Consider the following 27,057-nt stretch of genomic DNA (forward strand, 5'->3'; position numbering starts at 1 on the left):
AAAGGGGGCAACTTGGGGAGGTGCGGGCAGCCCAATGGGTTGGACAGAGGGTGTGTTTGGGCTTCCCTTCAGCAATCAGCAGGATGAGCAGGGATGCTCCAGGATGTGGAGGGTGGAGCCCGCGGTGGATCAATGACAAATGGATGGAGGGGCCCCAGCCAAAGTCCTTCTCTTTCCACCAAGCTCTTTGCAGGGATGGGCTGGGGTGGATGCTATGGAGAGTGAGCCTAATCAGGGGCCTCTGGGAGGCAAGGCAGGTCTGGGCATTGAGGGATGCCCCACGGGAAAACGATTCTGTCACAGGCACAGATCAAGCGTATGCTGCTGCTAAGTCACTTCAGTGGTGTCCGACTGTGCGACCCCATAGACGGCAGCCCACCAGGCTCCCCCGTCCCTGGGATTCTCCAGGCAAGAACACTGGAGTGGGTTGCCATTTCCTTGTCCAGTGCATGAAAGTGAAAAGTGAAAAGTGAAAGTGAAGTTGCTCAGTCATGTCGGACTCTTAGCGACCTCAGGGACTGCAGCCTACCAGTCTCCTCCATCCATGGGATTTTCCAGGCAAGAGTACTGGAGTGGGGTGCCATTGCCTTCTCCATCAAGTGTATAGAGGCTGCCATTTCTCACTTGCTCTAGGTCTAAAATGAGCACAACTTTTTCTGTAAAGGGCCCGATAGTGTATGTCTAGCTCTTGGGACACCAGGCGGTCTCTGCTGCTACCGCTCAGCCCTCCCTTGTACAGCAAAGGCCGCCATAGATGGTACTCAATGAATGGGTGTGCCTATGTGCCAACAAAACTTTATTTATAGGAGAGCTGGATTTGACTTAAGGGCTTTAGGTTGCAGGGACCTTGACCTAAAAGGCTGGGGTATTCAATACCATGTACCACATCCCCCGCCTGAATCTGACTGACCTCCCTTGAGGGGTCAGAGCTAAATATCACCTCTTTAGGATCCTAACAGGTCTCTGTGACCACAGCTTCCCCTCCATCTCTGCTCCCTCTCTTGTCCTTCAGGGCACATGTCAAAGCTGTGTTTATGGCGCTTTATGTTTTTATCACTTGCCCGCTTTCCTGAACTCTATAAACTCCAGAGAAGCAGTGGCCTTGCCCCCCTCCTTCTCAGCCACCTCCCAGGTCCTGGCACAGGGCAGGTGACATTTGCCACCTGATAAATTTATCAGACTCCAGCGTTGGGCCCAGTGCCTGGATGCCACAGATCCCGTAGGTTCCACGCAGCTGCAGAGTCGTGGAGTCAGCCTGGTATCTTGGCCCTGACCTCAGTCCACGATAGCCTGAGCCAAATTACCTCCCCATTTTATGATGTTTCAGAGAGCACTGAGAACAGAGAGCCATCTGCAGCCGTGCTGAGACCACCTTGGTCAGCCATTCACGCTGCTGCTGTCTGTGGCCCCCTCCTCACCACTGAGGACCGACCACATCCGCCAGGCCCCGGGCAGGGTCAGAGGATGCTGACTCACCTGGTCAGTGTTGCAGGGAGTCCCCTGTAGCAGATGGGGAAACTTGAGTCCTGGGGGCTTTGTTGAGGGTGCTGGGCAGCCTCTCTGCAAAGGGGTTGGAGAAGCAGACTGAGGGTGGCAGTGGCTGGGTGGATACTTCCTTGGAGGAAATTTGCTCAGGACACAGCGCCCTTCAGGATGCCCGTTCTGCAGAGGAAAAACTGAGGCCCAGAGGGGCGCCCTGTCCACAGCCCCCAGGCTCATCTGCTGATGTCTCCTAAATGCCTTCTCTCAGCCCTCAGCCCCACGTCCAGCCGTGATAGCCCAGCTCACCTCAAAAGCCATCTTTCAAGATGCTCAGTGTTTCCATTCTGCCCTGGTCCCCAGGCTCCCACCTCACCCCATGGTCTGTCCTCCTCTCAGGGGTCAGAGGGCACCAGTGAGCAGAGGTGGAATCAGGCCCCACCTCTCCTCTGCCCACAACTCTCCCAGGCTCCCACTCCGCTGGGGTAAAGGCCCAAGTCTTCCTGCAGCCCAAAGGCCCTGCATGACCTGTCGCATCCCCTCCCTGCCGTCATCTCCTCCCTCTCTCCCCTACCTCCCTCCCCCTTGCTCTGCTGTAGTCACATGGGCCCACTCAACTGTTCCTCCAAAATACCAGGCATGGGTATTTCCCTGGTGGTCCAGTGGTTAAGACTTGGTGCTTCCACTGCCAGGGGTCACAGGTTTGATCCCTGGTTGGGGAACTAAGATCCCACAAGCTGTGCAGGGGACGAAAGCCAGGCATGGTGCTGCCCCAGGGCCTTTGCACTGACTGTGCCCCAAGATGTCCCCATGCCTCACCCTCTCATCTCCCTCAGGACCTCCTGTTCTTTACGTTACAGCTGACGTCCCATTTTATACACCGTCTACCTCTCCCACTGCTGTCACACCTCCTGCTTTCCTGGGTACTGGCTGCATGAGTGACACATTCATGAATATTGGGGGGGGCAGCCTCACCCCACGTGGACCCTGCTGTCTCACATAGGCCTGATGGCTGCCCACCACAAAATACGACCCCTGACTCAGGTGTCACAAGAACTGGGCAGATGTTGGGAGGGCAGTGGGAGAGGGCCTCGCCCCAGGGAGACCCGAAAGCCCTGGGGGCCAGACGTCTGTGTGGACACAAGCTTCGGATGTCCAGCTCGGTAAGGAAACTTCCTCCATCCTGGAGGCAGAAAGCAGGGGCCGTGGGGCCAGGCCTTGTGCCACCCTTTGGGGAGGAACCACGCCTGTTTCCTCCTGGAGGGGGCACCCAGAGCCCACCCCAGCCTGGAGACCGCTGCCCGCCTCCCTGGCACCCGCTCAGAAAAGAACACAAAAGAAGACGCTGCAACCACCTGGAGCTGTAATCGCAGTGCTCACGAGCCTTTAATTCATTATGAACCTAGAGGCAGGGGAATTAGGCAAAAATACAGCGCATCCTTCATCTCAGGTGGAAAAAAACCAGGGTGGGTGGGAGTTTGTGTTTCTTGCTTTCACACATAGACACAGATATACCTTCATGGGGAAAGCGCGCTCCCCCTCTGCTGCGCCACTGCCTGTCTGCACAAGTGGTCCAGGAACCCACCATGGATGGGGTGGAACCCTGAGGGACTGGCCACGGGGGTGGCCCACCTGCCCGACCCGGAGCCACAGGGGCGTCTGCCTGCTTCTTTTTATTCTCTTTACAATATAAATAGCATTTTCAAACTACATATGAACACAGGGACAGTGCCCCGGGGCAGGGGCCTGCTGCATGCAGAGGGAACCCCCACATTCCGCTGACTCCCCGGCACCTCCCGCCGCCCCGCCCGCCCCTATAGGGCACCTGCCCTTCCCACCAACAAGGAAGTTTCTCTCCACTTTACTTGGTTCTCTCTGGCCTGGCAACTGTTAGAGCCTCTTTTTTAAACTTAAAAAATCTTTATACAAGCAAATGACGCTCTCAACTCCTCTGCAGGGGACCACGGCGTGGCTGAGATGTGGTGGGGGGCACCGTTCCTCCCCCAGCCCGGAATGAGGAACATGTTTTTCTGCCTGGAAATTCAGCCCACAAGCCTTCCGGGGCAGATTTCCTCCGAGCTGAAAGCCGTAATTCCCTCTAGAGAGCTCTCTCTCCCAGACACACAAATCCACGCGTCACAGAGATCATACAGGATGTACCAGCCCCTCGGGGTTGGGGAAGACCCCTTGCACATGTGTGAGCCGCAGCCAGACCCCTGAGGGCCGCCCACCCGCGGCCTCAGCTGGGAGATGGTTCTTCCCTGGGGAAGAAGCAAAAGATGGAGCCACCAGAAGAGAGCGCATTTATTTTGCAAAAGGCCACACGGGGGGCTGGGGGAGGCCACCAGAGGAGCTGCCAGCCTCGTCCCGCTGCGTGCTGGCCGCGCAGTGCCAGCGGCCCAGACCTTCTCGATCTCACGACCGGGAGACATGAGTGACCTGGCGCCACCGTCAGGGGTGCCCAGGCATCCTGCCCGCGCCTCCCCGTGCCCACCGGCCTCACCGCTGCTACAGCGCATCCCCACCGCTCGCTTGGGACCAGAAAACACAACAAACAAAAAGCTGAGCTGCTTTTATCTTGGGCAGCTCACCGGGTTCTGAGAAAAAGGACATTTTGTTTCGTTTTGTTTTTAAAGCCACAAATCTAGAAAACAACTTTGGGGTGTGATTTTTCCTTTTCCTTTTTTTTTCTTGCATTTTTTTTTTAAACAATAGGTATTTATAGAAAGAACCTCACAAAGGTGATGTATGTACAGAAGTCACAATCTCCACGGCTGCTCAGGAGGCAGGCAATGCAGTAGCACCTTTTACGAGAAGAAGAGCTTACGTGGTTTACGAATCTGGGTCAAGGGGGTAGCGCGCGCACCCCCGCCGGCCCCCAGAGCCCGCGTGGCCCTGCTCCCTGAGTCCGGGGGCGCGTGCGGCGTCCTGCTCGCTCCTGTCGCCGAGGTAGCCTCTCGGGCTGGGAGGCGAGGACAGGGATTCACAGCAAGCAAACGCCAGGGCCCGCCGCGCCTGCCTTGCTGGGCCAAGGGCTCACGGGCGGCCGGCGGTCCTAGTAGGGCGCTCCGGGCCAGCACTGCGCCTGCAGCAGGCTCTCCATGAAGGCCGGGTAGTCCGGGTTCCGCCCTGAGTCCTCTGCGGCGCGAGGGGTGCCCACCCGAGGGCGCTTGGCGGCCTTCACCTCCTCTCCAGAGAAGACGCTCTCCTGCGGGGCTCCTGTGCTGACCGACTACAGGGGAGCAGACGGCGTGGGGGTTAGTGCGGAAAGGGCACTGTGGGCGGAGATCTGTGGCCCCCCAGGTCCAGTCCTATGCTGAAGCCCCGCCCCGCACGGCACGATGGGGTCAGGGGTGGTGAGGTCATGAGAGAGTGGCCCTCGAGAACAGGATGAGTGCCCTTATAAGCGACCCCTGAGAGCACCCTCTCTCTCCACCACGTGAGGACAAAGAAGGCAGGAGTCTGTAAACCAGGGGCTGCCCTCACCAGACCCTGACCTGTCGGGGCCTTGATCTTGGACTTCCAGCTTCCTGCGAGATTGTGTAAGTTGTCCAGTGTAGTACAGCAGCCAGAATGGACTGAAATGCAGGCTGTGCTTGGGGGTCTGGCTGGAACAAATGCCTGCCATGCTGGAGGCCAAAGGCCCTTGGCTGCTGGGGACGGCCCCTCCTGCCTCTGCCTGAACCCCCACCCTGTGAGTGACCCCCCAGGCAGGCAGAGAAGGGGTCTAGCCTCCCACTGGCCCCCTAGCAGGGTGGGAGCCCTGCCGTCCACAGAATGTGGGAGGCAAGGCCGAGCTGCACACAGGCCGTTGGTCTGCCTGGCAGCTCCTGTCCGTCCCCCAGGGAACCTTGCATCTGGGACCCCCACCAGCTCTGACTCAGCTCTTCTACCCACAGCCACAGCCCCAGATCCTCAAAAGTTTGCCTCTGGGTTAAACCCAAAAGAAAGAAGATGGCGAAAAGTCCTGAGAAAAGGCCAGCTTCTCTCGTTCCCTCTGCATCGCCGACATGCAGCTGCGATCCATGCTCAGGTGCTGCTGCCTCCTCCTTGCCGGCCGGGCTGACCCTCCCACTGCCCTTCCTGCCTCAAAACCAGCAAAGGCCAAGGCGGGACGTCAAGGCCTCCTGGATGGGTCGCTCCCCAAGGCAGCTGTGCACCCACCCCCACCCCCAACTCCTGGCCACTTACCAGCCGGGACCGGACCCTCTTGGGGAGCTCCTCGTCCAGGGTGAAGATGTCACCACGCTTCACCGTCAGCTGGGACCCATCCTCGAACTCCACCTGCCAAGGGGATGCAGTTCAGCTCGTGGCCCACCCGGCCCAGCCCCGAGCCCACCCACTCAAGGTCGGCCTGCAGGGCAACCGCTGGGAAAACAGCACAGGGTCACCCACCACTGTCTTTGTCGCTGGGATAGGGGGTGATTTTTCTTCTAAGATTTCACACATCAGTAACTTTTCTTCCACAATCATGAGAAAAAACTAACAATCAACTTTATTTTTTTTTAAATCAGGAACACTGAATTGGACATTTAAAAAAATGGTGAAAGCAGTAAATTTCGTTAAGTATGTTCTACCACACACACACAAAATCGAGAAGACATCTGGGACAGTTAGAAGGCCTCCTGCCTGCACTGACCTCAGAGTCTAGCTCCACAGTCCCCAAAGGACCCTGCTGAGGGCCCCACCCCAGTCCATACCTGGCAGACAGCACCCCCTCACCTGATAGATGTGGCTGGTCACAGAGGAAATGAATTTGGCCCTGTAGAGGTTGCCGTCAGTCCACCGGAGCTCCACAAACTCGCCCTCGGGTGGCGGGCCCAAGCGGGCACAGTCTCTACTCTGTGGAGGGAAGGATGGGACGGGGTGAGGGGCGCCCTTGGCCTCGGCCACCACGCTGGCCTGGGCTAAGAAAGGTCCCAGCCAGAAGAAGGCAGTGGTCTCAGCTTAAATTGTCAGGGCAAGCTGTGGGCGGGTGCCCAGGGGTCTGCTGCACCCCTGCCCTGGGGCCCACCCTCCTGCAGGCAGAGCTTTCCAGCAGGAGACCCCCGTGAGGAATCGGGCCCCTCCCAGCAGCGCCTGCCCTGCGCCTGCGCCGCCCCCGCCGCGCCCTCGCCGCTCACAGTGATGCTCTCTGGATACAGGTTGTCGCTGTAGGACCCGTCATCAAAGTTCACTTCGTAGAAGGTCTGCGTGGTGGTGCCGATGACGCGGCACCGGTAGTAAAGCCCGTTGCGGTTCTTGGTGATGACCACCTGGCCTAAGGACACGGCCCTCATGACTTGGACCTGAGGGTGGAGGGGATGTCAGAACACAGCAGGACAGAGGGGCAGGGGAACAGACTGGGGGGCAGGCGGGCACTCACGTTGTGGCCCCCCGACTTGTGCTTGAAGCAGGTGATGGAGACGACATAGGGCCAGTCGTCCGGCTCCATGAGGACACCGGCGGCGTGGGCGCAGGTCACATGGAAGGAGGTGGAGCAGTGCTCGCAGGAGCACTGGATGCAGGCGCCTGACACCTTCTTCATCCGTTTCCGGCAGTACACACATTTCTGTGGGGACATGGCAGAGGGAATGGGGTACCTCTGCCCCCTGGGGCTGCGAGCCCCTGCCCTACTGGGCCCCTAGGTCTCTCTCCTGGGAGTGACTCTGAAATCTGAAGCTGGAGTGCAGGGACCTAGCCCCATGGAGGGGTCATCCTGGGAGAGTCTTGACCACCCCAGGCCCACCAACCCAGCCTGCAGCTGGCCCCCAGGAGCACCTCTAGACCTCTTTTCCACCAGCCCCTCCACATAGCTGGCTGAAGAGGCACCTTGCTACCACGCAGAGGGCCCCTGAAAACAGGATGCTCAGTGAGAGAAGCAGACACAGAAAAACAGGGTGTGATTCCACTGATTGGAAATGTCCAGAACAGGCCAATCCACAGACAGGCAGTGGGGTTAGGGGTTTTCAGGGGCTGGGGTGGGGTGGCGGGTTGGCAGTCACCCAATGCGGGGGGGCGGGGGGGGGCAGATTTCTTTCTGCAGTGATGGAATGTTCTGGAACTAGCTAGAGACGATGGTTACCTAAATCTATGAATGTAGTTAAAGCCACTGAAATGGGGATTAAAAAAAAAAACATAATGGGAGATTTTATCTTAATTTTGAATGAAAGATGCTGCAGTGCAGCCCTTCATAAGGAGGGGCAGGGGGCCCACACTGTGGGAACACCCACCTGGGCGGCCTGCTCTGCTGGGAGTCAGCTCCCAAGCCATTGACACTGTGTCCATGCCCACACCCTGCCACCACTCAGCAGCCACCTGCCGATGACTCTGGGCCTTTAATAAGCCGGCCTTTATCGCTCTGTAAACCACGTTCAAAAGCCAGAGAAGCCCCACAGCAAGGGCGCTGCGGGAGTGCAGCCCCGTGCCGATCGATGGCAGTGAGATCTCATTATTAAACTGTCGATCCCCGATTCTCCAGCTGGCCTGTGGCGGGGAGGGAGACATGTGACATGGCCCTTGAGAACGGGGCGCTGCACCAGAAGGCAGAAACCCCACAGCAAGGCCCAGGAGGAGCCTGACGGTGTGGCCGGCATTGGCAGCTCGTCACTCTGAGTTTCCACATCCTGAGGAAAGTGCGCTAGGCCCCCAAGGGGCCGTATGCCAGGTGATGAACTCAGGGCTACCTTAAGGGTGAGTCCTGGGTCTGGATCTCCCTCATTGGAGGCTGTGAGGTGGGGGCAGGAGATGGGGGTGGGGGGATGGTACAGGATGGACTGTGGGAGAAGGCTGAGGGCCACAGCTGGTATGCCATCAGCCATGGAGGCCACAAGGCAGTCATGTCTCAGGCCTTTCCCCCCTCAAGCCATTTCCCGCCGCCCCTTGCCTTCCTGCCAATTTTGGCAGACATCCACCTTCCCTCCCATCAAGATGTGACACCTCAAGGCAGAGCTGAGGAGAAGGGCAGAGCTGGTCTGAGCACCTGCCCTGACAGCCTCACTTCTACTGCCCCCTAAGCTGATCCGGGCTGGTGAGGGGGTGAGCACCAGGCTCAGGCTACCAGCCGGCTGGGGCAGCCGCCACTCACCAGGACCAGCGGCCAGAGAATCCTGGGGACAGAAGGATGGGCGGACAACCAGGCATGACCGTCCCCAAGCCTGCAGCTGGCATGTGGCCCCAGTAAGGCAGGCGGGCGGCCGGGCAAGCAGGAGTTAACTGCCAGCTTCCTTGTGAGGCTCCATTAGGCAGTACAAGCAAGCCTCGTGTAAAAGGATTTTTAATTCATCGTTACAAGTGCCGGTAATGAAGAGGCTGCAAGCTGGAAATGTCAGATGATCCATAAAGCGTCTGGGAGGGAGGATCTACCCGGCGCCGTGCACCGTGCCATCACTCCACCTGAATAATGAGGCCTCTGCTGCCGCGTTCCTGCAGCAATCACTGCCGCTGCGGCCTCCTCCTAACACCCATCCTAAGCCGGTGGGGCTGGCACTGGCCTGAGCCCCACGTTTCCTGACCAGCCCCCTTCCCCTCCCACACAGCTCCCGCCAGCCACCCACTCTGCCCTGCCCGGAGGCCCCGCACCCAGGGGCTCCAGGGTGGTGCCTCTGAGCCTTCACTTGGGCCTCCTCACCAGGGTCACCAATTGCAGCCCTGTTTCTCTGCCTCCTGCCCGCTGGAGGCCTGGAGGAGCCTCTGTACCCAGGCCCTGTCCCAGGCAGCTAGGAAATAAACCAGGCAAGAACAGCCAGGATGCTCTCCGTACCCCCAGCCAAGGATCCATCTCCTGGGGGCCGTAAGACACATCCCACTCCCCACATGTCCCCCACAAGGCCACCCTGCAGACTCATAGGTGGTGATGACCTGAGAGCAGGAGCTGGTGCTGAGATGGCATCAGCAGCACTTCCTGCTGTGGCCCAGTTCATGCTCCCCGTGCGGGGGACTGTCAGCAGCCCCACTTTATGGAGAAAAAGACAGCACAGACAGGCCAAGGAATCTGTCTGGATCACACAGCTGGCTGCTAACAGAGCTGAGAATGAAAGTCAGCGCTGCTTACTGACCGTGGCCCACTGCCCCGAAGGCTCCCCCAGATTGGGGGAGGGTGGGCAGACATTATCAGCAAGAACCAGAAGAGTGAAACTTGCAAGACCACTCCTACCCAAGGATGGCTGTGATCCTTAGAGGAGCCAGAGATAGTGCTCCCACAGCTGAGGAGCAAAACAGGCAAAAAAGCCCAGTTTAAAAATGGGCAAAGGACTTGCCTAGATACTTCTGTAAGAAAACATACAGATGGCCAACAGGTATGTAAGCAGATGTCAACATCAGTAATTATCTGGGAAGTGCAAATAAAAACCACCTGTTAGAATGCCCACCATCAAGAAGACATGAGATAACAAGTATTGGCAAGGACAGAGAGAAAAGGGAACCCTCGCGCACTGCTGGTCAGAACCCACATTGGTGTAGCTGCTATGGAACACAGTATGGTGGTTCCTCAAAAAGTTAAAAACAGAACTACAATATGATCTGGCAATTCCACTCATGAGTCTTTTGTCTTTTGCTGAAGGAAACAAAATCACTATCTTGAAAAGATATCTGCACCCCCATGTTCACGGCAGCACCGGTACAACAGACACAACCTGGAAACAACCTAAGCATCCGTGGAGAGAAAACGGATGAAGACATAGTGTAGAAAGACAATAGAATGTTACTCGCCCATGAAAAAGAAGGAAATCCTGCCATCTGCAGCCACACAGATGGACACTGAGGACATCATGCTCAGTGAAATAATAAGCAAGCCACCTGCTGCTATCTCCACGTCCAGGAGGAAGCGAAAACAAACTTACAGAAGCAGAGAGGAGAGGTGGTTTCTGGGGCTGAGGGAGGGGAAACTGGCAGCTGCTATTTAACGTGTGTGAATTTTCATTTACGCCTGATGAAGACCTTCTTGGCTATTATGTTCTTAAAATTCTATTTGGCCGCTGATTGCAAGTTAATCAAGAAAGAACTGGGCAGAGCGCAGGAGGCTTTTCTCTATGTAAAAAACAGGAAATGGAGCCACGGAGAGGCACCCCCTGCCCACTCAAAGAGTAACTTGCTGGCCACACTGAAATCACCTCCTGGCTCCGCAGCAGCTACCCCACACCCCCGGGGCAGCTCTCAAGGGCCCCTACCAGCTTCCACCGCTGCTCGGGAATGCCGCTGATGTCCACCGGATGGCGCTCCATCACGTTCAGGAACCGCACTTCTGGGACGGCGATGGCGCAGATCACGTGGACCCACCTGGGGGAGGAGCCGAAGGGGTTAGGGGTCACAGGTGCACCCTGTCCCCTCTAGGGTCATCTCAAAGCTGTGGGCACGGGCCTGCCAAGCCGACAGGACCTCATCTGCTCCTGCCGGTCCTGCTCCTGACCCCGAGTTGCCCCTCAGGTACCCCCGTCCCCTCGAAGGGGCCCTTCCACCCACCTCCGGTCGGTCGTCATCTGCAGGGCGCCTCCCCGGAGGTTGCATAGGCAGCACTCCTGCGGGGACCAGACAACTCGTTGAGGGGTGTGCAGGGCGGGACCGCCCGCCTACTGCTCCGGAATCTGCTCCGGCCCCCGCCAGCAGTCCTTACATTTCACACTAGCGGCCACCGAAGCGATGGGCTCCACCCGAGACCCAAGGAGGTGAGGCAGCCAGCCCAAGGTCTCCCCGCGGGATCGGGCGAGCCCGGGGCCCAGGCCCGGCTCCCCCACGGGCCGCGCCGGCTTTCAGAGCACCACCCCAGCTGCAGGGGCGAGTTACCGCAGTCCAGGCGTGGGCCGTGCACCGGGAACACGTCCAGCCCTCGTTGACCAGCTCCGGGCGGATGCCGTAGCAACCTAGAAGACAGGGCAAGCCCGTCTGTCACCATGGCTGTGGGCAGGCTGTCAAAGCCCGGTGGGGGGAGGGTGGGGGGTTCCGGATGCAGTAACTGTGCTCACCACCTGCTCGGCCTCAATCCGGACCACTGCACACACAGCCTGAGAAAGTCTGGAAAGGGATGGGGAAGGACAGCAGGCTCCCCACCAACCCCTGCCACCACAGCTCCTCCAGGTCTGGAGGTTCAGCCTGGCCCTTGCCCCCTACTCCTGTCTGGGAGGAGCTGAGAGTGCAGCAAGGGGCTGAGACGTTGCATAAGATACAAAGTGGGCCTTAGGAGTCTGCAGTTCAGAACCCACCGCTTCTGAAAGCACAGTGAGACTCTGGAGTTACCCAGGGAGTCGGCTGTGGGATGTGGCTGGGTTCACAGATGGGGAGGGGGGATGGAGGAGGGGTGGAGGGCCATGCCCCCAGGCCCTGCCTCATTGGTGCTGCCACCCAGCAATACTGCAGGGACCCTCAAGCAGCTGGGGCTTGTTGCCCACCAAACCGGGGCTCTGAAGTCTGAAGGGGCCATCAACCAGTACCAAGGGGTCCCCAGGGAAACTCCAGGAGAGAGCAGGACAGCAGGAAGGGGGCTGTGTCCTCACCGAGGCCCTGAGCGCCAGCAAGGTACTCGAGAGGCCCCTGCTCTGTCCCCTGGGCCCTCAGCCGAGGTCTGACCCAGGGGTGTGGTCCTGGCTCTTGGAGGAAGTGGGGGCTCCCCCTCTGTCCAGTGCCAGGTCCCAAAGGAGATGCCTGTGCTGAGCCTTCTGTCTCCTAAGCCTTCTCTCCACTGACGCAGCTGGGCGGGGCCCCACGAGGGAAGCAGGATGGTGGGCTCCGCTGCTGCCACCCGCCCCCACCCCCACACCCAGGGATCGTGTCTCATAGCCAGACCCCTGTCAGGAGACAAAGCCAGCTCCGGGCAGGCCTTGGCAGGGGCAGGCGCCAGACAGAGATGTATGGCCAGCTTCCTCCACAGGCCACACTGAAATTAAGCATCTCCAGGAAGCTTTCTCCCCATCCTGGACCACAGTCTGATGTTTGCCACCCCCTTCCATCCAAGAAGGGAACAGACATCCATCTTCCTGTCTCTGATAGGTCGAGTTTCAGGATTTGGGGGGGAGGTGTTGGTGGAGGGGATCACCGACGGCAGAGATAAATCAGACCCTTGGACCTCTGTAGAATCTCGGCTTTACCATCAATTCCAGCCTCAGCCCCAAGGCACAGCATTTAAAAGTGTCACAGTCCCTGATGGGGACCCGATCTGCTGCCCCCTCGGGCCCTGGGAGGGGAGGGCAGGCCACAGCGGAACATTCCAGAAGTAAGTGTCAGGAAGGCCTACCTTGACTGGGGGGCAGCAGGATGTCTGCCCCCCAAGGATGGAGACCCCGATCCCATGACACCAGGTCCTGCTATATGCTGGAAGCAGCAGCCAGAGGGAGGGGCGGCCCTGCCCCGCAGACACTCTGCCCACCTGCAGCCCCCCAGGTATTGGCCCAGCACTCACTGGCATGGACCTGCAGGCAGCACTTGGCACAGGCGATCAGCGGGCTGGTCCCGTCATCGCCGATGTAGGAGTTGGCGGGGAGTGGCTCTGTGTTCTCCCCGCTGGCCGTGAAACACATCTCGGGGATCAGCGGCCGCGTCTTCTGGCCGCTTCTGGAAGGTGGGATGGCCGACGGGCCCTCCCCGAGGGCGGCCTGGGGAGCCTCCTTCTCAGTCTGCAGGGACTGCAGGAAGGGACGCTTTCAGCAGAGGCCAGCCCGGGGCAGGCGGGGCCTCCAGCCCCAGCTCACCCCTACTGGGACACCTGTGGCTGCCCCACCACAAGTTCTCCCTGACACCCTCCCAGCCCGCAGCCCTGCTTCAGAAGCCCCCCTGAGAGATCCTCTAGACAGTCAGATCGTGTCCCACCCACCCACAAGCTCTCCCACTTAAGAGTTACGTCCAGACCAGCACAGACGCCACCCCACAGTCCTTGACCGGCTTGCCTCCACTGCCCTGCGCTTGCTCTGCTCCAGCCACAGGGGCCTCCTCGCTGTCCACCGCCCCCCAGTGCCAGGCTGGGTCCTGCCCCAGGGCCTTTGCACGTGCTGTTCCCACTGCCTGGGGTGCTCATCTCTCACTCACGTGACCAGCAGCCCCCAAGCCTTTGAGCAGTATCGGCCTTGTGGTCCTGACCATCACCTGATGCCATGTTACCTGTGTATCTATACTTATGACTTGCACGCCATGACAGCTGTACCCCAGTCCCCCAAGCCCCCCAGATCCAATCAGATGAAGAGTCTGTGATGAAAAATCCAGCAACACTGGGCCTGTCACAGGACGGCGGGGCTCCCAGACGAGCCTCCCCCGCACCCCCAGAGTGAAGGGAGGACTCTGCCTAGCTCGAGCAGAAGGAAAGCGGTCACCTGGACCACTGGTCAGACGCACTGTATGTGCGTGTATGGAGGGGGTCCACCTTGGATGAGGGGACTGGCTAGTTTCCAAAGAGGCACAGCATCCAGCCATAGCTCTTCCCATGATGCGGGACGAGCAGAGCCTGGCCCTGATGCTGAGGGCTGCGGCCGTGGGCATGATTAAGTTTAGTCACGATGCTTCACTTAGCCACTGGAATTAAGGAGATGCGCCTCTTAAGAGGACGTTCCCGGCACTGACGCCAGCAGCACCGAGGAGGTCAGGCCTGGAGATGTCCGGATGTTACTTGTTTCCACCACCAGGTGTTGAATCGCTTAGGGATGGCAGGTCCCAGCCGTTCAGAGCAACAGGGCCCTGGAGACAGGCATGCCACCCCAGCATGGTGCACAGACCTCAGTCAGCCCAGCTAATGCATGGAAAACATCTGGCACTAGATTAGGAGCTGGGGATCACAAAGCAAATGAGATCTGATTCTGTCCTCCAGGGATGATAAACAGAGGGCAGGAGCAAAAGCAGAGGTGGGCCCGAGTCAGCCAGGGACGCAGATCCAGGAAGGCTTCCTGGAAGAGGTGGCAAGTGGGATGGAACTAAAGAATGCACAGAAATCCATCTGGCCAGGCAGGGGGCTGGGTGGGTACATGGGAGATGCTGGGCAACAGCACAGGGCGTGCTATGTGGGGGTGGGGGCAGATGTCACAGCAGAAGATGGCTGTGGGCATGTGGAGAGGCCGAGGACCGGGCATTTCCATCTGGGCCATGCATGGCTGTGATGAGATGCTAACAGGAAGGGCAGGAGGCAGGCAGCGGTCAGGGCCAGGGAGGGAGCCAGGGCAGGAAACAGGTGAAGAAGGAAACCTGGCAGCGGACGGTTCAGGGCAGAATGCAGGGAGAAGCCAGGTTCACGGCTTGAGAACTCAGGACAGAGTGGGGGCTGTGTCTGGGCCAGGCCACACGGGGAGTCTTTGCCTGGCCCAGCCCACCATCACCAGCCCCATGCTGGTCGGGCTTCCAGACTCCTGCTCACTACGCAGGCCCTTCCCTGGCCCCACTCCTGGGCCCCCGGGTCAGGCTGAGGGCCTCTCAGAGAACAGCACTCCCTACGCGTGTATCCTCTTTGATACCTGTGAGTAAGTTACCTTCCAGTGAAAATTCAGACCCCAGGCTCTGTCCCCGTAGCCCTCACTGGGGCCTTAGCTTCATGCCCCGCCAGCCAGGCTCTCCCCTGAGCCCACTGTGGCCCCAAAAGCAATGGGTTCTTGGTCCCCGACACCCTCTCTTCAGGGGGCAAGGGCTGGCTTCTGGCGGGGCGCCCAGAGGAGCAGGCGGACACGCCCGGCTTGGTGTGGACCTGGGGCCCCACGGCGCCGGCTCACCTGGCTGTATGGGTAGAAGAGCGTGCAGATGGCGCAGTAGGGTTCCGTCAGGGCAGCTGCCGCGTTGAACTTCCTCTCGGCCTGGAAGTTGGACGACTTGTTCTTCCACTGCAGGGACAGCAATGACCTCAAGGCCTCAGGGTCACCCACGTCCTCGTCCCCGGAGAAAGGGAAGGCTTCTGGAGTAAAGGGGAGTGAGGAGGGGCGTCAGCAGTGGGGACCCCACCCCGCCAGGTGTGCTCAGGGGTGGGTCCCCGGCGCAGGGCCAATCCCATCTGGGGACAGGACACAGCGTGGTCAGGCCATGGCAAGGGGGCACAGACCCCTGGAAGTCGGGTGGGGACACCATTGCCCCCACGTCCTGTAAGATGGAGGCCACCAACAGACATCCATCCTGCCCAACCCACCATCTGTCACTGGGCGGGCCTCTGCTGGCCATGGTTCCTGGCTGTCTGTCCCCGAGCCCCCACGGCCCATTCCTGCGTTCCCCGAGGACACTGGGGCGCCGTCCACCCTCGTCTGTGTTGGTGGTCCCCAGGGACCCGCCCAAGAAGCAAGGTGCTCATTTATGGGGGCTGGGAGCTGTAGAATAGGCAGGGGATACTTCAGCCCTGAGGCACTTGGAGATAGGGTCTGAGGCTGAGTGGGGGCGCTGGGGTGGGAGTGAGCAGGCTGGATGGGCAGGCAGCAGAGAAAGGCGGGGCAGGGACCCAGCAGAGCCAGGGACACCCCCACTCACCCTCGTCACTCGAGGCCTCCTGCTTGACCACAGACAGTGGGGACCGGGTGGGCGGCCTGCCCAGGGGGTGGCGCCGGCTCTTCTTGATCTCCATTTTCAACTTGGAAAAGGTGGACGGATTCTAAAACAGCATAGGAGGCCTCTGAGGGGGCAGCTCTGGGGCCAGAAGCAGGGACTGCTCACTACGGCTGGAGCCCGGTTCCAAAGGACCCCAGAGTCCCCAGTCGGGGGCAGGAGACCCCAGGAAAGTGCAATCCAGATCCGTGGTGGTTGCTAAACCACATCTGTGTCACTGGCCTCTGGGATGGGAGCCACAGGGCCCATTTGGGACAAGCGAGGCCATGGTCGGCACATAGGGGAGGGGGACCCCCCAGCCTGTACTGCTGCCCCTTTACCTGCCCCTCGCTGGCTCCGCTCTCCTCCTCAGGCCCCGTCAGCTCCATGGGGGTGGCCTGCTCCTTCCAGCTGGGGCCCTTCTGGGCAAAGTGCTCCGAGGCCTGCTGGCAGGACACACGGCCCTTGTGGCCGGTAGGGCCAGGCCGAGGTACCACGTACAGCATGGGGATGACAGGGCGTGGCTTTGCCTCTGGCTCCTCGCCGGGGGCCTTGGGGGGCACCACATTGAGGGGCGGTGGCAGGGGGCTCTCCTCAGCAGCCTCAAGGCCAGGGGCCGGTCCCGGGATCTCCAGCAAGGGTGCCTCCTCGGTGAACTGGGTGGATGGGGGCGGTGGCAGTAGCGGGTGGTGGGGGTGCAGGGAGCCGTAGCTCTTCTTCTTCCGGTCACTCTTGGCCTTGGCCAGCCGCAGCTTGCCCCTCCCGTCCTCTGCGGGGACAGAAGAGAGATAAGTCAGAGGCAAGGGACCGGGGCACCCAAGGGGTCAGTGGCCAGGAGCCCCCTTCCAGCCCCCTTGCCCAAGACAGGCCACCCTCCCCAACCCTGCCCAAGGAACCTGGGCTTCGGGCAGTCCCACCTGCAACCAGGTCCCCTGCCAGGCAGCCTAGCCAGAAGCAGCGGCATCCTGGCCACGAAGTTCTGCCCCGGGCCCAGGGAACCTTCTGGAAGAGCACCGTGAGGTGTCCTCGCACGGGGCGCCGAGTCGAGCTATCGGCAAGTAGCTGGGGAGGGACCCACTCTAAAGGTCCTTCCAAAGGGGAGGGGGCAGAAGCAGGATACGTTTTCTTTTCCTATATCTGGGTTTTCCCTATTTCTATGGCTAACGCACACAGCTTGTAGAATTTTTTAAAAGCAAAACCTTAAACAACAAGTGGTTCCACGTGTGGGGGACAGAAGTGTCGTCAGGGCCCGGAACACCCGTTGGCCCCTGAGGGCCAGCACTGGCAGGGCTTCCTGACAGGTGACAGGGTGGGGAAGGAGGTGGGCAGGCAGTGTCTTCAGCAGCATTTTAATTCAGGGTCACAATGGGTATGCAGCTCCTCAAATAAACAGAGCTGAGTGGTGTGGCTGGAGGAGTCACAGACCCCAAGGACGCCCACACCGTAGCCCCAGGACCTGAGGACGTGGAACCAGACACTGGCAGTGGGGACTCTACAGACAGGGTGAGCCGAGGATCCCGAGGTGGACCCCACCTACTAACAGAGATCCTCAAAAGCATAGGATCCCGCTGGGCTCAAGGAGATGCTGGGCTCCTGGCTGTGAGGATGGAGGAAGAGGCTGTGAGCCAGGCAGGCAGTGTCTCTAGAAGCTGGAAAAGGCAGGAGCTGGTGCTCCCTGGAGCCTCCAGAAGGACTAGCCCTGCCCACGCCCGGATCTCAGCCCAGTGGGATCCGTGTGGGACTCCTGACCCTTAGAAACGTCAGACAAAAAGAGAGCTGCTTCCGGGCACCAAGTCCATGGTCATATCATCACACAGTCACTGGGGACGTGTGTAGGTGGGGGTCTCCACAAGGCCTGCACAGCCTCAGGGACCCCTGCCCACAAGGACCAGCAGCCCCAGCACAGCCCCTGGGCCCCGCCTGCCCGCCTGGAGAATGGGCACCGAGTTCAGGCCCTCCCTGCCTGGCCTGCGTCCCCATGGTCTCGCGACATCACATGAGGTGTGACAGTGGTTGATGCCCAGAGGACAAGCTGGTCGTCCTGCTGCTGGTACCCGTGAGCTGTCAGTGCCAACGTGTCATCATCTGGGCCCCCGCAAACCAGGCTGGAAAAGTAAGGAGTGCTCGACGGGAAGCACTGGTTCTTCTTCCTGCTAAACCCATGACAGTGGGGTGTGTGACCGGGTCTGGTCAGCCACACGGCATCCACACCGACCTCATGCCATAAAAACCTGTCCAAATGTCACCCTCGTCCCCCAGCCAAACACGATGGCACAGGTGGGACGATGTTCCCGAGGGCAAGGCCATCATTTAGTCCTTGACCATCCCGACCCGGGAAGGGGTCAAACAAGAATCTTTTCTCCCTTCCTCCAGGCAGACCCTGGCCTCAGTGCCGGGAGGGGGCCAACTCCCACCAGCGGCCCCCACCGGGTGAGCTCAGAGCCAGCCTGGCCCGCAGCGATGGCGGCCCCTCTGGCCACTGCTCACCACGGCGCCGCAGTGATGGCGGGCCAGCCCGCGGGTCCTGGGCAGGCAGCCACACTTTTCAAGAGATGCTCAGAGGAGGGAGTGCTCACCAGTCCCCATGCCCTGTGGCCCTGAACCTTCCGAGGGCAAGGACACCAGCAGGATCCCTTATGCCTTCGCCCACCCAGAGGGACCCCAACCACCAGCATCCCAGAACAGTGATCTGGTCGAGGAAAGGGCAGACAACCTGCTTCCCTGACAGATGCTGGACTTGGAAGGTCCTGGCAATAGAAGGTCACCCCCTGTCCCTGGAGATGGGAAGGGTGAGACGTGGGGGCGCACTACTTATAGAGCTTGGTGACAGCAGCCGGCACAGGAGGCAGCCGAGGCTGAGGAGATCTACTGACTTACAGAAATGGCCCTGGGGCTGCCCAGACACACAGCAGGGGCTGAGGGTGAGTGGCTTTGTTTTCTGAGGAAACCACCGTCCCCTCAGTCTCTCAAGATAGCGCAGGCACACGGCTGTTAGTCTGGACTCAAGGCGGCAGAGGAGGGGGCACACCCAGAAGACTCTGTGAGGGGACCACTGCAGGCCAAGGGGGGCCGCATGTGGAAAGCCCTCAGCTGGCCTGCTGACAGAGCTGGGATGATGGCTCCAGGACACAGTCCCTCTCACGTCCTCGGGTGTTGTGGGAGCAGAATGGCTGGGACCCCTCCGCCGGCAGAGGCACGGAGGCCCTTCTGGCACTCCTTTTTTTTTTGCAGGGAGGCACAGGCAAGATCCCCCTGCTGATGGATCCTGCCAGTGTCCAGGGCTCCCATAACTCCTCTCCCATTGACATTCTCCCAGGGCCGAGCAGGGGCATGGGGCTGCTACCTGGTTTAGGGGCCCTGCCCCACCTGGCCAGCACCGTGTCCTTCCTGAGCAGGGGCCCAGGCCAGGGCGGCTGCGCTGGCTGGGGGCACTGGGCAGCACGTAGTCTGAGTGTGAACGCTCGCCCTGCCCGCTGCTCACCGCGGGGCACAGCCGCCTTGGGGTCCTTCCTAAAGCCATGACAGGCTGTTGGGCCTGGGGGAAGGGAAGTGACCCAGGATGGCTGCATGCCCCCTCCCCGGCCCTCGGGCAGGATTCTGCCTGGGAGACAGGACAGCACTGTGGGGGATGGGCAGGGGGCGGGGGGACTACAAGCTCTGGGACCAGCCCTCCTGGAGTCCTGGTGCTACTCCTGCCACCCCCAGCTCCAGAGCTGCAAGAAGGGACAGTGGCCATGCCTGGCCAGAGCTGGCCAAACAGTCAGGCAAGAGGAGGGAGCCCCTGTGGTCCCAGCAGGCCAGGTGGACCCGGGCTGCCTTTCTGCCTTCTGCTCGGGGCTTGGCCCAGGGTTCAGGCTGGGGGCAGGGGAAGCTGATAGAGCAGGGTGGGGACACGGGGCAGCCAGGAGGGGAAGCAGCCCCTGTCCCCAGGCCCAGCGACTCATCAGCCAGCCTGGCTCCTCTTGTTGCATGGTGTCCAGGCTTCTCCATCCTGCCCACCCCCCGCCTCCTCTGTCAGGCAGCCTCCTGCGTGTGAGTGGCACGTGCTGTCCTGATGCAAACATAGAACACAGACTCTATCTTCATGCCCAAGGCGGTCGTTACACTCATAGCTTTGAGAGACATTAAGCTGGCATGAAAGGAAGTCTAGAAACCAACCACTTTAAAGTCTTCCACTCACTCCTGGACATGTTTGCTGACACCCCCAGCTGCGAGCACTTATTCATCTAATGCATTCAGAGCGATCTTCCTCCAAGGACTCAAGGGACAGCCGCTGACCAGAGTGCGGTTCCCGGCTGTGGGAGCCTCCTGCCACACCCTGAAGGGACCCCTTCCTCTCTCAAAGGGCCCGTGTTGCAGGAGATGCCCCAAAAGTCCAGCTCCTTCTGTTTGGGGACCAGGCTCTGGGTTGGAACAGGGACAGGGTGATGAGTCAGGGAGCAGGGCCGCCTCCCTGGGAACGTCCCCACTCTTCTTGGGTCCACAGCCACACAACACGGAGCTCACCAAAGAAGGTGGACCCTGCAGCCCCTTGGAGAAGCCCTGGGGCCCTGGGCTGGGGCCTGGAAGTAGAACAGAGGGAGCAAAGAAGCCATGGAGGCGGGCACGCATCCTGCACAGTCCTGTCTGCAGCACGTCTTACTCTCAAAGGACAGAGCCCACCGCCACATCCCCCACTGTTTAGGTGGCAATCTGCTTACAACAGGGAAAACCAGAGAGGAACCGGAGTCTCACGACGGAAGAGGCCTTGCTGAGCATGGGCATGAGGTCAGCTCTCGGGATCCCGAGACACTGAGGCCGGGGCAGTGTTGCTGCAAGGGGCTGCGTCCAGCAGGTGGTGATGGGGAGGGGGGTGTCCCTTACCAGTCGATGTGATGAGTTACTAAGATGAGGTCATCAACAGGGTGGGCCCTCTGCCAGCGTGACCAGTGTCCTTGTGAATGGGCAAGACGGAGACAGGCTCACCGTGTGAGTGTGAAGCTGGCTGTCTACCAGCCGAGGAGCAAGGCCAGAACAGACCCTCCCCCACGTCCTCAGCAGGAGCAGCCCGCAGCCACTCTGACCTTGGACTTCCTGCCTCCAGATCGGAGACACTGCGCTGTGGTTCCTGAAGCCCTGACTCAGGCCTGGGTCAGGGCAGCCGAGCATACTCGGATGCCCCTTAAACATCCAGCGTCTGCCCGGCCTGTTTTCAGAACTTTAAGTAACTGGAATATGGGTGCAAGTGTTAGATACAAGGCTGCATGTGAAGATTGGTGGCCCTGGGGCGGAGCGGTGGTATTCAATGCAGCCAGGGACAGCTCTTGCCTCCAGTCTTGCAGCCCTGACCTCTCATGACCTCTCTTCCTCCAGCCTCCATCCCTCTGGCTGCAGTGAAATCAACATCCTCGATCCTTGAGCTGGGGATCCACCTTCACCACCAGGCATCCCCCTAACACATGCAGCCCCATTTGTGTTCAGTTCCTCCTTGTCTTTCAAAAACATCTCTTGTTTTCCCCATAAAGCTCTTATTTCTGGGGAGATTTGCTCCAGGCCGCATCACTCTCTGGTTGCTTTTATCACAAGTGGGATCTTTGTGAAAACCACATGTTCTGCAAACAAGTGTGATGTGGCTCCGGGTCTATTTCTATGGGGTGATCTCGCCTGCGCCCAGATGGTGCCAACATGTGCTTCCCTCCCCTGGGCTGCTGCCTCCCCAGGCTGTGCAGACTCTCCTGGGTGGAGCCAGGCTGTTTCACGATGCCCACCAGGTGAGCAGCATGCCAGGCTATCTGGGGACACGCACCAGTGTGTCACTTCCCAGGAAGCTTTCCGATCTCCCCCGTCTCCAATTCAGGAGGCCCCTCGCAGGGACACACCCCCTTCCAGCCGGTGGGAATATCCAGGGTTCATGCCTGCCACACACAGAGCCTTGTGGACAGTCACCTCGAACACCGTATCATCTGTGACATCAGCCACAAGACCCTGAGGACAGCCTGACCCCAAGCTGGGCAGCGACCATGCTGGGCTCATAAGCAGCAAGACACAGTCCTGAGGACTAGCCGGAGGGCCTGAGTGGAACCCCAGCAGCCTACAGCCTGTGATGGGGTCTGAGACAGGGCTGCCTGGAGATCTGCCACCAACCCCCAGCCTCACCCAGCCCCTCCTTCACACCTGGCGGTGGGGGAAGCTGCTACGTGCAGACATGTGAGCAGCTGAATCTGAAAATGAGGAAAATGAAACCAGCTTGGAAAAGAAAAGCAGCACATAAAATGTGGGTTTGGTGGACGTTCACACACTCAAGGAGTAATACTCCATGGCTAACAGCCCCCGGGCGTGTAAAGGGCATAGTTCTGAGACACCCGACCACAGCGCCCAGATACACTTTTCTGTTCAACACCAGTAGGGCGGCCCCACCACAGGCACATCCAGCTAGCAGCAGGCCGTCCTCTTTCCTGACTGACCAGATGACACCTGTTACGGACTCAGTCTGCCTCCCCAAGTTCACGTTGAGCCCTATGCCTCAGCGTCACGGGGCTGGGAGGTGAGAGTAATGAAGGTGGGGCCCTGGCGAAGCATCAGTGACCTTAGAGACCAGGAGGCAGGCCCTCACCAGGCTGGGCCACGCCAGCACCCAGAGCTCCAGCCTCCAGCACCAGTGCGTAAAGCCCATGAATTTGAGCTGCTGACCAGTGGATTCTGTTCCAGCCACCAATCGGACTAGAATAGCCTCTCTTCAGTTTCTGGGAGGGGAGGGACTTTCCGGAGGCCCCCCCACCAGAATATGCATTTTTAGAAAGCACCGTTCCTGCCCATGAGGCACACAAATTGGAGTGTGAAAGCGCAGGACCTCTGGCCTGGTCAGCGCAGGCAGCCAAGTGGGACTGACCTTCTGAGCCCTCGGCCTCCCGGCCCTGTGGCAGCAGCTGGGCTTCCTCCTCCTCCTCCTCCTCCGGTGCCACCTCCTCTTTCGCACTGCCTCCTGCCTCCTCCAGGAGGGCTGCCCCGGCTGCCCCCTCTCCAGGAGACCTGGGGTCGTCGGGCTTGGGCTTCTTGGGCTGGCTCCTTTTCCGGTGAGACCTGGAGAGGGAGAGGCATCAGAGGGGAGGTGAAATAATGCAAGGGAGAAGCACCAGGCTGTGCGTTCCGCCCAGAGAGAGAGCCCAGACGAGCACCCCCCAGGAGGGCAGGGGAAGCGGGGCCCTGGGTGGGGTTGTCTCCTGGGGGCAGGGGCAGGAAAGGGAGAGAGGCCTGGGGAAGGGGAGGATGATGGTGAGGGTGGGCGGTATCAAGCGGGTGCGATGGCAGCTGGCGATGGGATGCAGGGATGGACGGCTCTAAGAGCCTCTGTGTGGAGGGCGCAGGGAGACAGGAGTGTGAACCCGGGTGGAAACAGCGGCTGGTAGAAAATGCCTGCGTGATGGACAGACGGTGCACTTACGAGAGCCCCGGCCTCCGGGTCTGCTCTTTCTTCCTCTCTAGACTGGGTTTTCTCTCCTCCTCAGTCTTTTTCCAGTGTCTGTTTTCCTTCAGACTAATTTGTCTAGAATGTAAACGTCAGGGGGTTTTTCTCTAGGACTCCTGTTAACCCCAGATGGCTCACCGCAGGGCCTGGCCCCGCCCGGGCTTTCCCTGCATCTTCTCCACCCGCAGGAGCCCTGCGCCCAGAGCCTGCAGTGACCCCTCGGCCCCTCGTCTAAGCTGCACCCGGCCCCCAGCCCCTGCCCCTGCCCCCAGGGACTGAGGGAGGTCCTCGGGCCCCAAGTGAGCATCCCAGATAAGGCTGAGCTGCAGCTTCTGAGTGAAAGCCAGGGGGAATCAGGGTTAAAAAGAAGAAAGGAAAGCGATGGGGGTGGGGCGCGGGCTGCAGGTTAGTGGCCAGGGCACCTCTGCTGGGCTCGGGCTGTGGGAATGTCCCTGCCAGTTCCCGGAACCTTCCAGGGAGGGGACAGAGAAGTTTAGAGACCACGGGAGGTATGTGGCTGGCCCAGGAGCTGGGGTGGGGGGGTGGGCGGGGAAAAGCCCTGCGTGGGGAAGGGACAGTAGGCCAGCCCAGGCTGCAGGCTAGGGCTTCCCGCCCGCCCTGGTGGGCTCAGATACCAAGACCTCCCACTGACAAGGACCAGGCGCTCACTCAGGAGCCATCTGCCTGGGGCTGGGCAGGCGGGGCCCCAAAGGTTCCGGAGGCCAGAACCCCCACCTCCTCCTAGGGCGTCTGCAGTGGCCCTAGCCCTTGACGCTGGCTCCCGGAATGCCTCCTTCTAACTGTCCCCTGATGCTAACCATTGACTGCTGCTGGTCCTTTGCTGCTCGCTGCCTGACCCGCAGGCCCCTACCCCTGGCTGGCAGCTGCTTTGTGCCCTGAGCCCAGGCATGGCCCAGTTTGTGACAAGCCCCAGTGGATGTTGGCAGCATGGACCACCCCGATGACCACAGGCGGGAGTGGGGAGCATTCCAGGGAGGGTGCGTCATGGGCAGAGCATGGCATCACACACAGCATGGCGTGCAGGGGTGCACAGCGATGGGGAGGGAAGCGGGAGGACAGGCAGGCAGGGCAGGATGGGAGGGAGCACGAGAGACTCAGGCCCACCGGGGGACACGCCCCACACTGGGTGAAGCCCTGACTCAGAGACAGGCGGGAAGCTTCGGGCTTTTCACCCACAGTCACCTGGAGGCTTCTCTCAGGGTCTGCGGACGCTGCAGGGCCGGGTGCCCAAGCGAACCCCTACAATGGCCACCATATCCAGGTGTCCTCCTCTTGCCAACTCACCTGGCCTCTGTGTCCTGCAGCACCCCCCTCCCCCCAGCACTTCCCCTCCCCCCACCTGGAACCGGCCCCAGAGGCCACTTCTGACCCTGCCCCACCCACTTTCAGGGTCCCTAGAGAGCCCAGACTCTCCTCAGCCCCCAATCCATCACTGAGGGGCCTCCCCAGTGGTTCAGCAGTAAAGAATTCGCCTGCCAATACAAGAGACACAGGTTCAATCTCTGTTCCGGGAAGATCTCACATGCCTCGGGGCAACTAGGCCTGTGTGCCCCAACCACTGAAGCCTGTGTGCCCTAAAGCCTGTGCTCCACAAGAGAAGCAACCACAATGAGAAGCCCATGTACTGCAACTGGAGAGCAGCCCCTGATTGTCGTAACTAGAGAAACCCTGAGTAGCAGTGAAGACCCAGCACAGCCACAAATATATAAATATATAAAATTAGAAAACACACCACTGGGCTCAGAGCTCTGTCCCTAGCACCAACTGCCCCACCCCCCCAGCAGCTACTGGGCCTCACTAGTTCAAGGACTCCCCATGATAAGTGAAACTAGGCACAAAGGTGGAGGCAAAGGGGACAGCAAACTGAACATCGCATGCAAAGAAGAGTCTGTTTCATGAGAACATAAGCTGGGAACAACACTGGGAGGATCTGGGGCTAACTTTCTGATGGCTAGAGGAGGTACGTCACCTCACACACCCTAATCACTGTCTGGCTGCAACAGGATCCCCGGGGCCACCTCCATATTATGTCTTTCTAATCCCATAAACATAGTTCGTCCATGAACAACAGATCTGCTTCACTGCATTCTTTGCTTTCTCATCCTGGAGTCAGTAACTGGCCTCCTATCCCTGATGCTTAGTGTTCTTAGTTATCTCCAAGTTCTTGGTGTGGCCTTCTGGGCAGGGGTCACTTGCTTCTAAACGACAGTCCGGGGCCATCCCCTTATCTGAGGCTGCCTTGGACTCTCTTGGATTGGATCCAGTTTCCTTGATCGCGTGTCTTTCTTGATTGATGCCCTTGTTTAGCTGGAGCACATCCTCCAGCAGCTTTCTCAGGTAGGAGGGGAAACCTGGGACTTGCTCCCTTCCCACACGTGGTTGGTAATTTGGCTGGGTCCATACTTCTGGGCTGAAATGACTACTCTCCTGACCTTTGAGGCCCTTGTCCTCTGTCTATTAGCTTGCAGCATCACAATCGCCAAGTTTGATTCCATTTGGGCCCCATGTTCCTTCTGTTGACCTTTTACTCGTTCCAGAGGCTTGGGTGTCTTCTATTTAACCCACGTTGTGAAGCGTCTCCCAACCCACCTCTTGTATCTCTTTTCTCTCTTAAATGCCCAAGTGCCATCTCTTCTAAAGTCTTCTTTTTACACAGCAGGTTCTTCCACAAATGTCATCACCCACTCTCTCGGAGAAGAGGTAAGTGTTCTTCTGCTCATTGTCAGCCTCTTCTGTGAGGTCCTGCTTTTTGTTTGAGACCCTTTTGCACTGAGTTGCCTCAGAGGTTTAGGGGGCAGCCCATGGTCATGGCCCCTTCTGAGAGGTCAGGGGGAGGGCTCAGGAGCATGGCAGGGTCAGGGTGGCCGGTGGGACCGAGCTGGAGGCACAGGGGTGTCCATCTGGCCAGGGCATCAGGCGCAGGGAGGAGGGGAGACCAGGCCAGCCCCTCAAGGGTCTGGGAGCAGCAGAGGGGGCAGGGATGTCCTCTCTGACTCCTCGTTTCCATGGGGAGTGAGGATGGCAGGTAGAAAGGAGGTGGGTAGGAGCTGCAGGGCTGGGTAAGGGAGGCTGGCGGGCTCTTGCCTCCTGTAGGGGCAGCTGGAGGTCCCACCAGGGGCAGCAGCAGAGGCTGGGGAGGGACGAGGACCACGTACTCAGAGATGAGCACGGCCCCCACTGCAAACCGAGCCTGGCTGCTCAGACGCTCTGCGCGGGGTGCACATGAGGGGCCGGCGGAACACACACCTGCGGCAACATGTGGGCGACGCAGCTCTCGTTGGAAATAATCAAGAGCTGAGAGGAAAAGACTGTCCACATACGGAGAAGGGCTGCTCAGGCAGGAGTAGGGGCAGGGGAGTACAGCCAAGACACCAGCTGGGCAGAGCACCAGCAAGGACAAGGTCACAGGTTACGGGTCCTGTTTATCACAGGGTGGGGTCAGTTCACTAAGCAAGATTTAGGCATGAGGAGTAAATCCACAGGGAGCGTCGGTTTCTCCCAAAGGGGCCAACACCAGACTCTGCTCTGCGGTGACATCTGGAGTGTGGTATTGGGAGAGGGGGCAGGAAGGTTGGGCCCTCGGGGGGGCAGGGGGGGGCTGGATGAGCCAACTGAGCAAGGACCGAGGAGTCACTGAAGTGACCCAGAGGAGGTGGCGAGGGTACACA

At 59.7% G+C, this 27,057-nt stretch overlaps 1 protein-coding gene across 2 annotated transcripts in view; it reads right to left on the minus strand.

The window, feature by feature from the left end:
* Nucleotides 1-2,838: 2,838 nt before the first annotated feature.
* Nucleotides 2,839-27,057, minus strand: part of KDM4B (lysine demethylase 4B) — a 116,772-nt gene continuing 92,553 nt past the window's right edge. Inside the window, exons 11-24 of one of the 2 annotated variants that reach the window (XM_061150619.1) lie at nt 23,345-23,446; nt 22,793-22,983; nt 16,266-16,693; nt 15,871-15,991; nt 15,132-15,310; nt 12,848-13,070; nt 11,239-11,315; nt 10,918-10,973; nt 10,626-10,734; nt 6,845-7,030; nt 6,603-6,767; nt 6,202-6,321; nt 5,671-5,763; nt 2,839-4,711 (exon numbers count right to left, since the gene is read on the minus strand). In XM_061150619.1, the coding sequence (XP_061006602.1) occupies nt 4,535-4,711; nt 5,671-5,763; nt 6,202-6,321; nt 6,603-6,767; nt 6,845-7,030; nt 10,626-10,734; nt 10,918-10,973; nt 11,239-11,315; nt 12,848-13,070; nt 15,132-15,310; nt 15,871-15,991; nt 16,266-16,693; nt 22,793-22,983; nt 23,345-23,446 (2,227 nt within the window). In that variant the 3' untranslated portion in view covers nt 2,839-4,534. The remainder of the gene's footprint in view (nt 4,712-5,670; nt 5,764-6,201; nt 6,322-6,602; nt 6,768-6,844; nt 7,031-10,625; nt 10,735-10,917; nt 10,974-11,238; nt 11,316-12,847; nt 13,071-15,131; nt 15,311-15,870; nt 15,992-16,265; nt 16,694-22,792; nt 22,984-23,344; nt 23,447-27,057) is intronic. The other variant, XM_061150621.1, reaches the window with a different exon arrangement.

The sequence above is a fragment of the Dama dama genome, chromosome 9 (genome assembly GCF_033118175.1).
Source record: "Dama dama isolate Ldn47 chromosome 9, ASM3311817v1, whole genome shotgun sequence".
Classification (NCBI taxonomy): domain Eukaryota; kingdom Metazoa; phylum Chordata; class Mammalia; order Artiodactyla; family Cervidae; genus Dama; species Dama dama.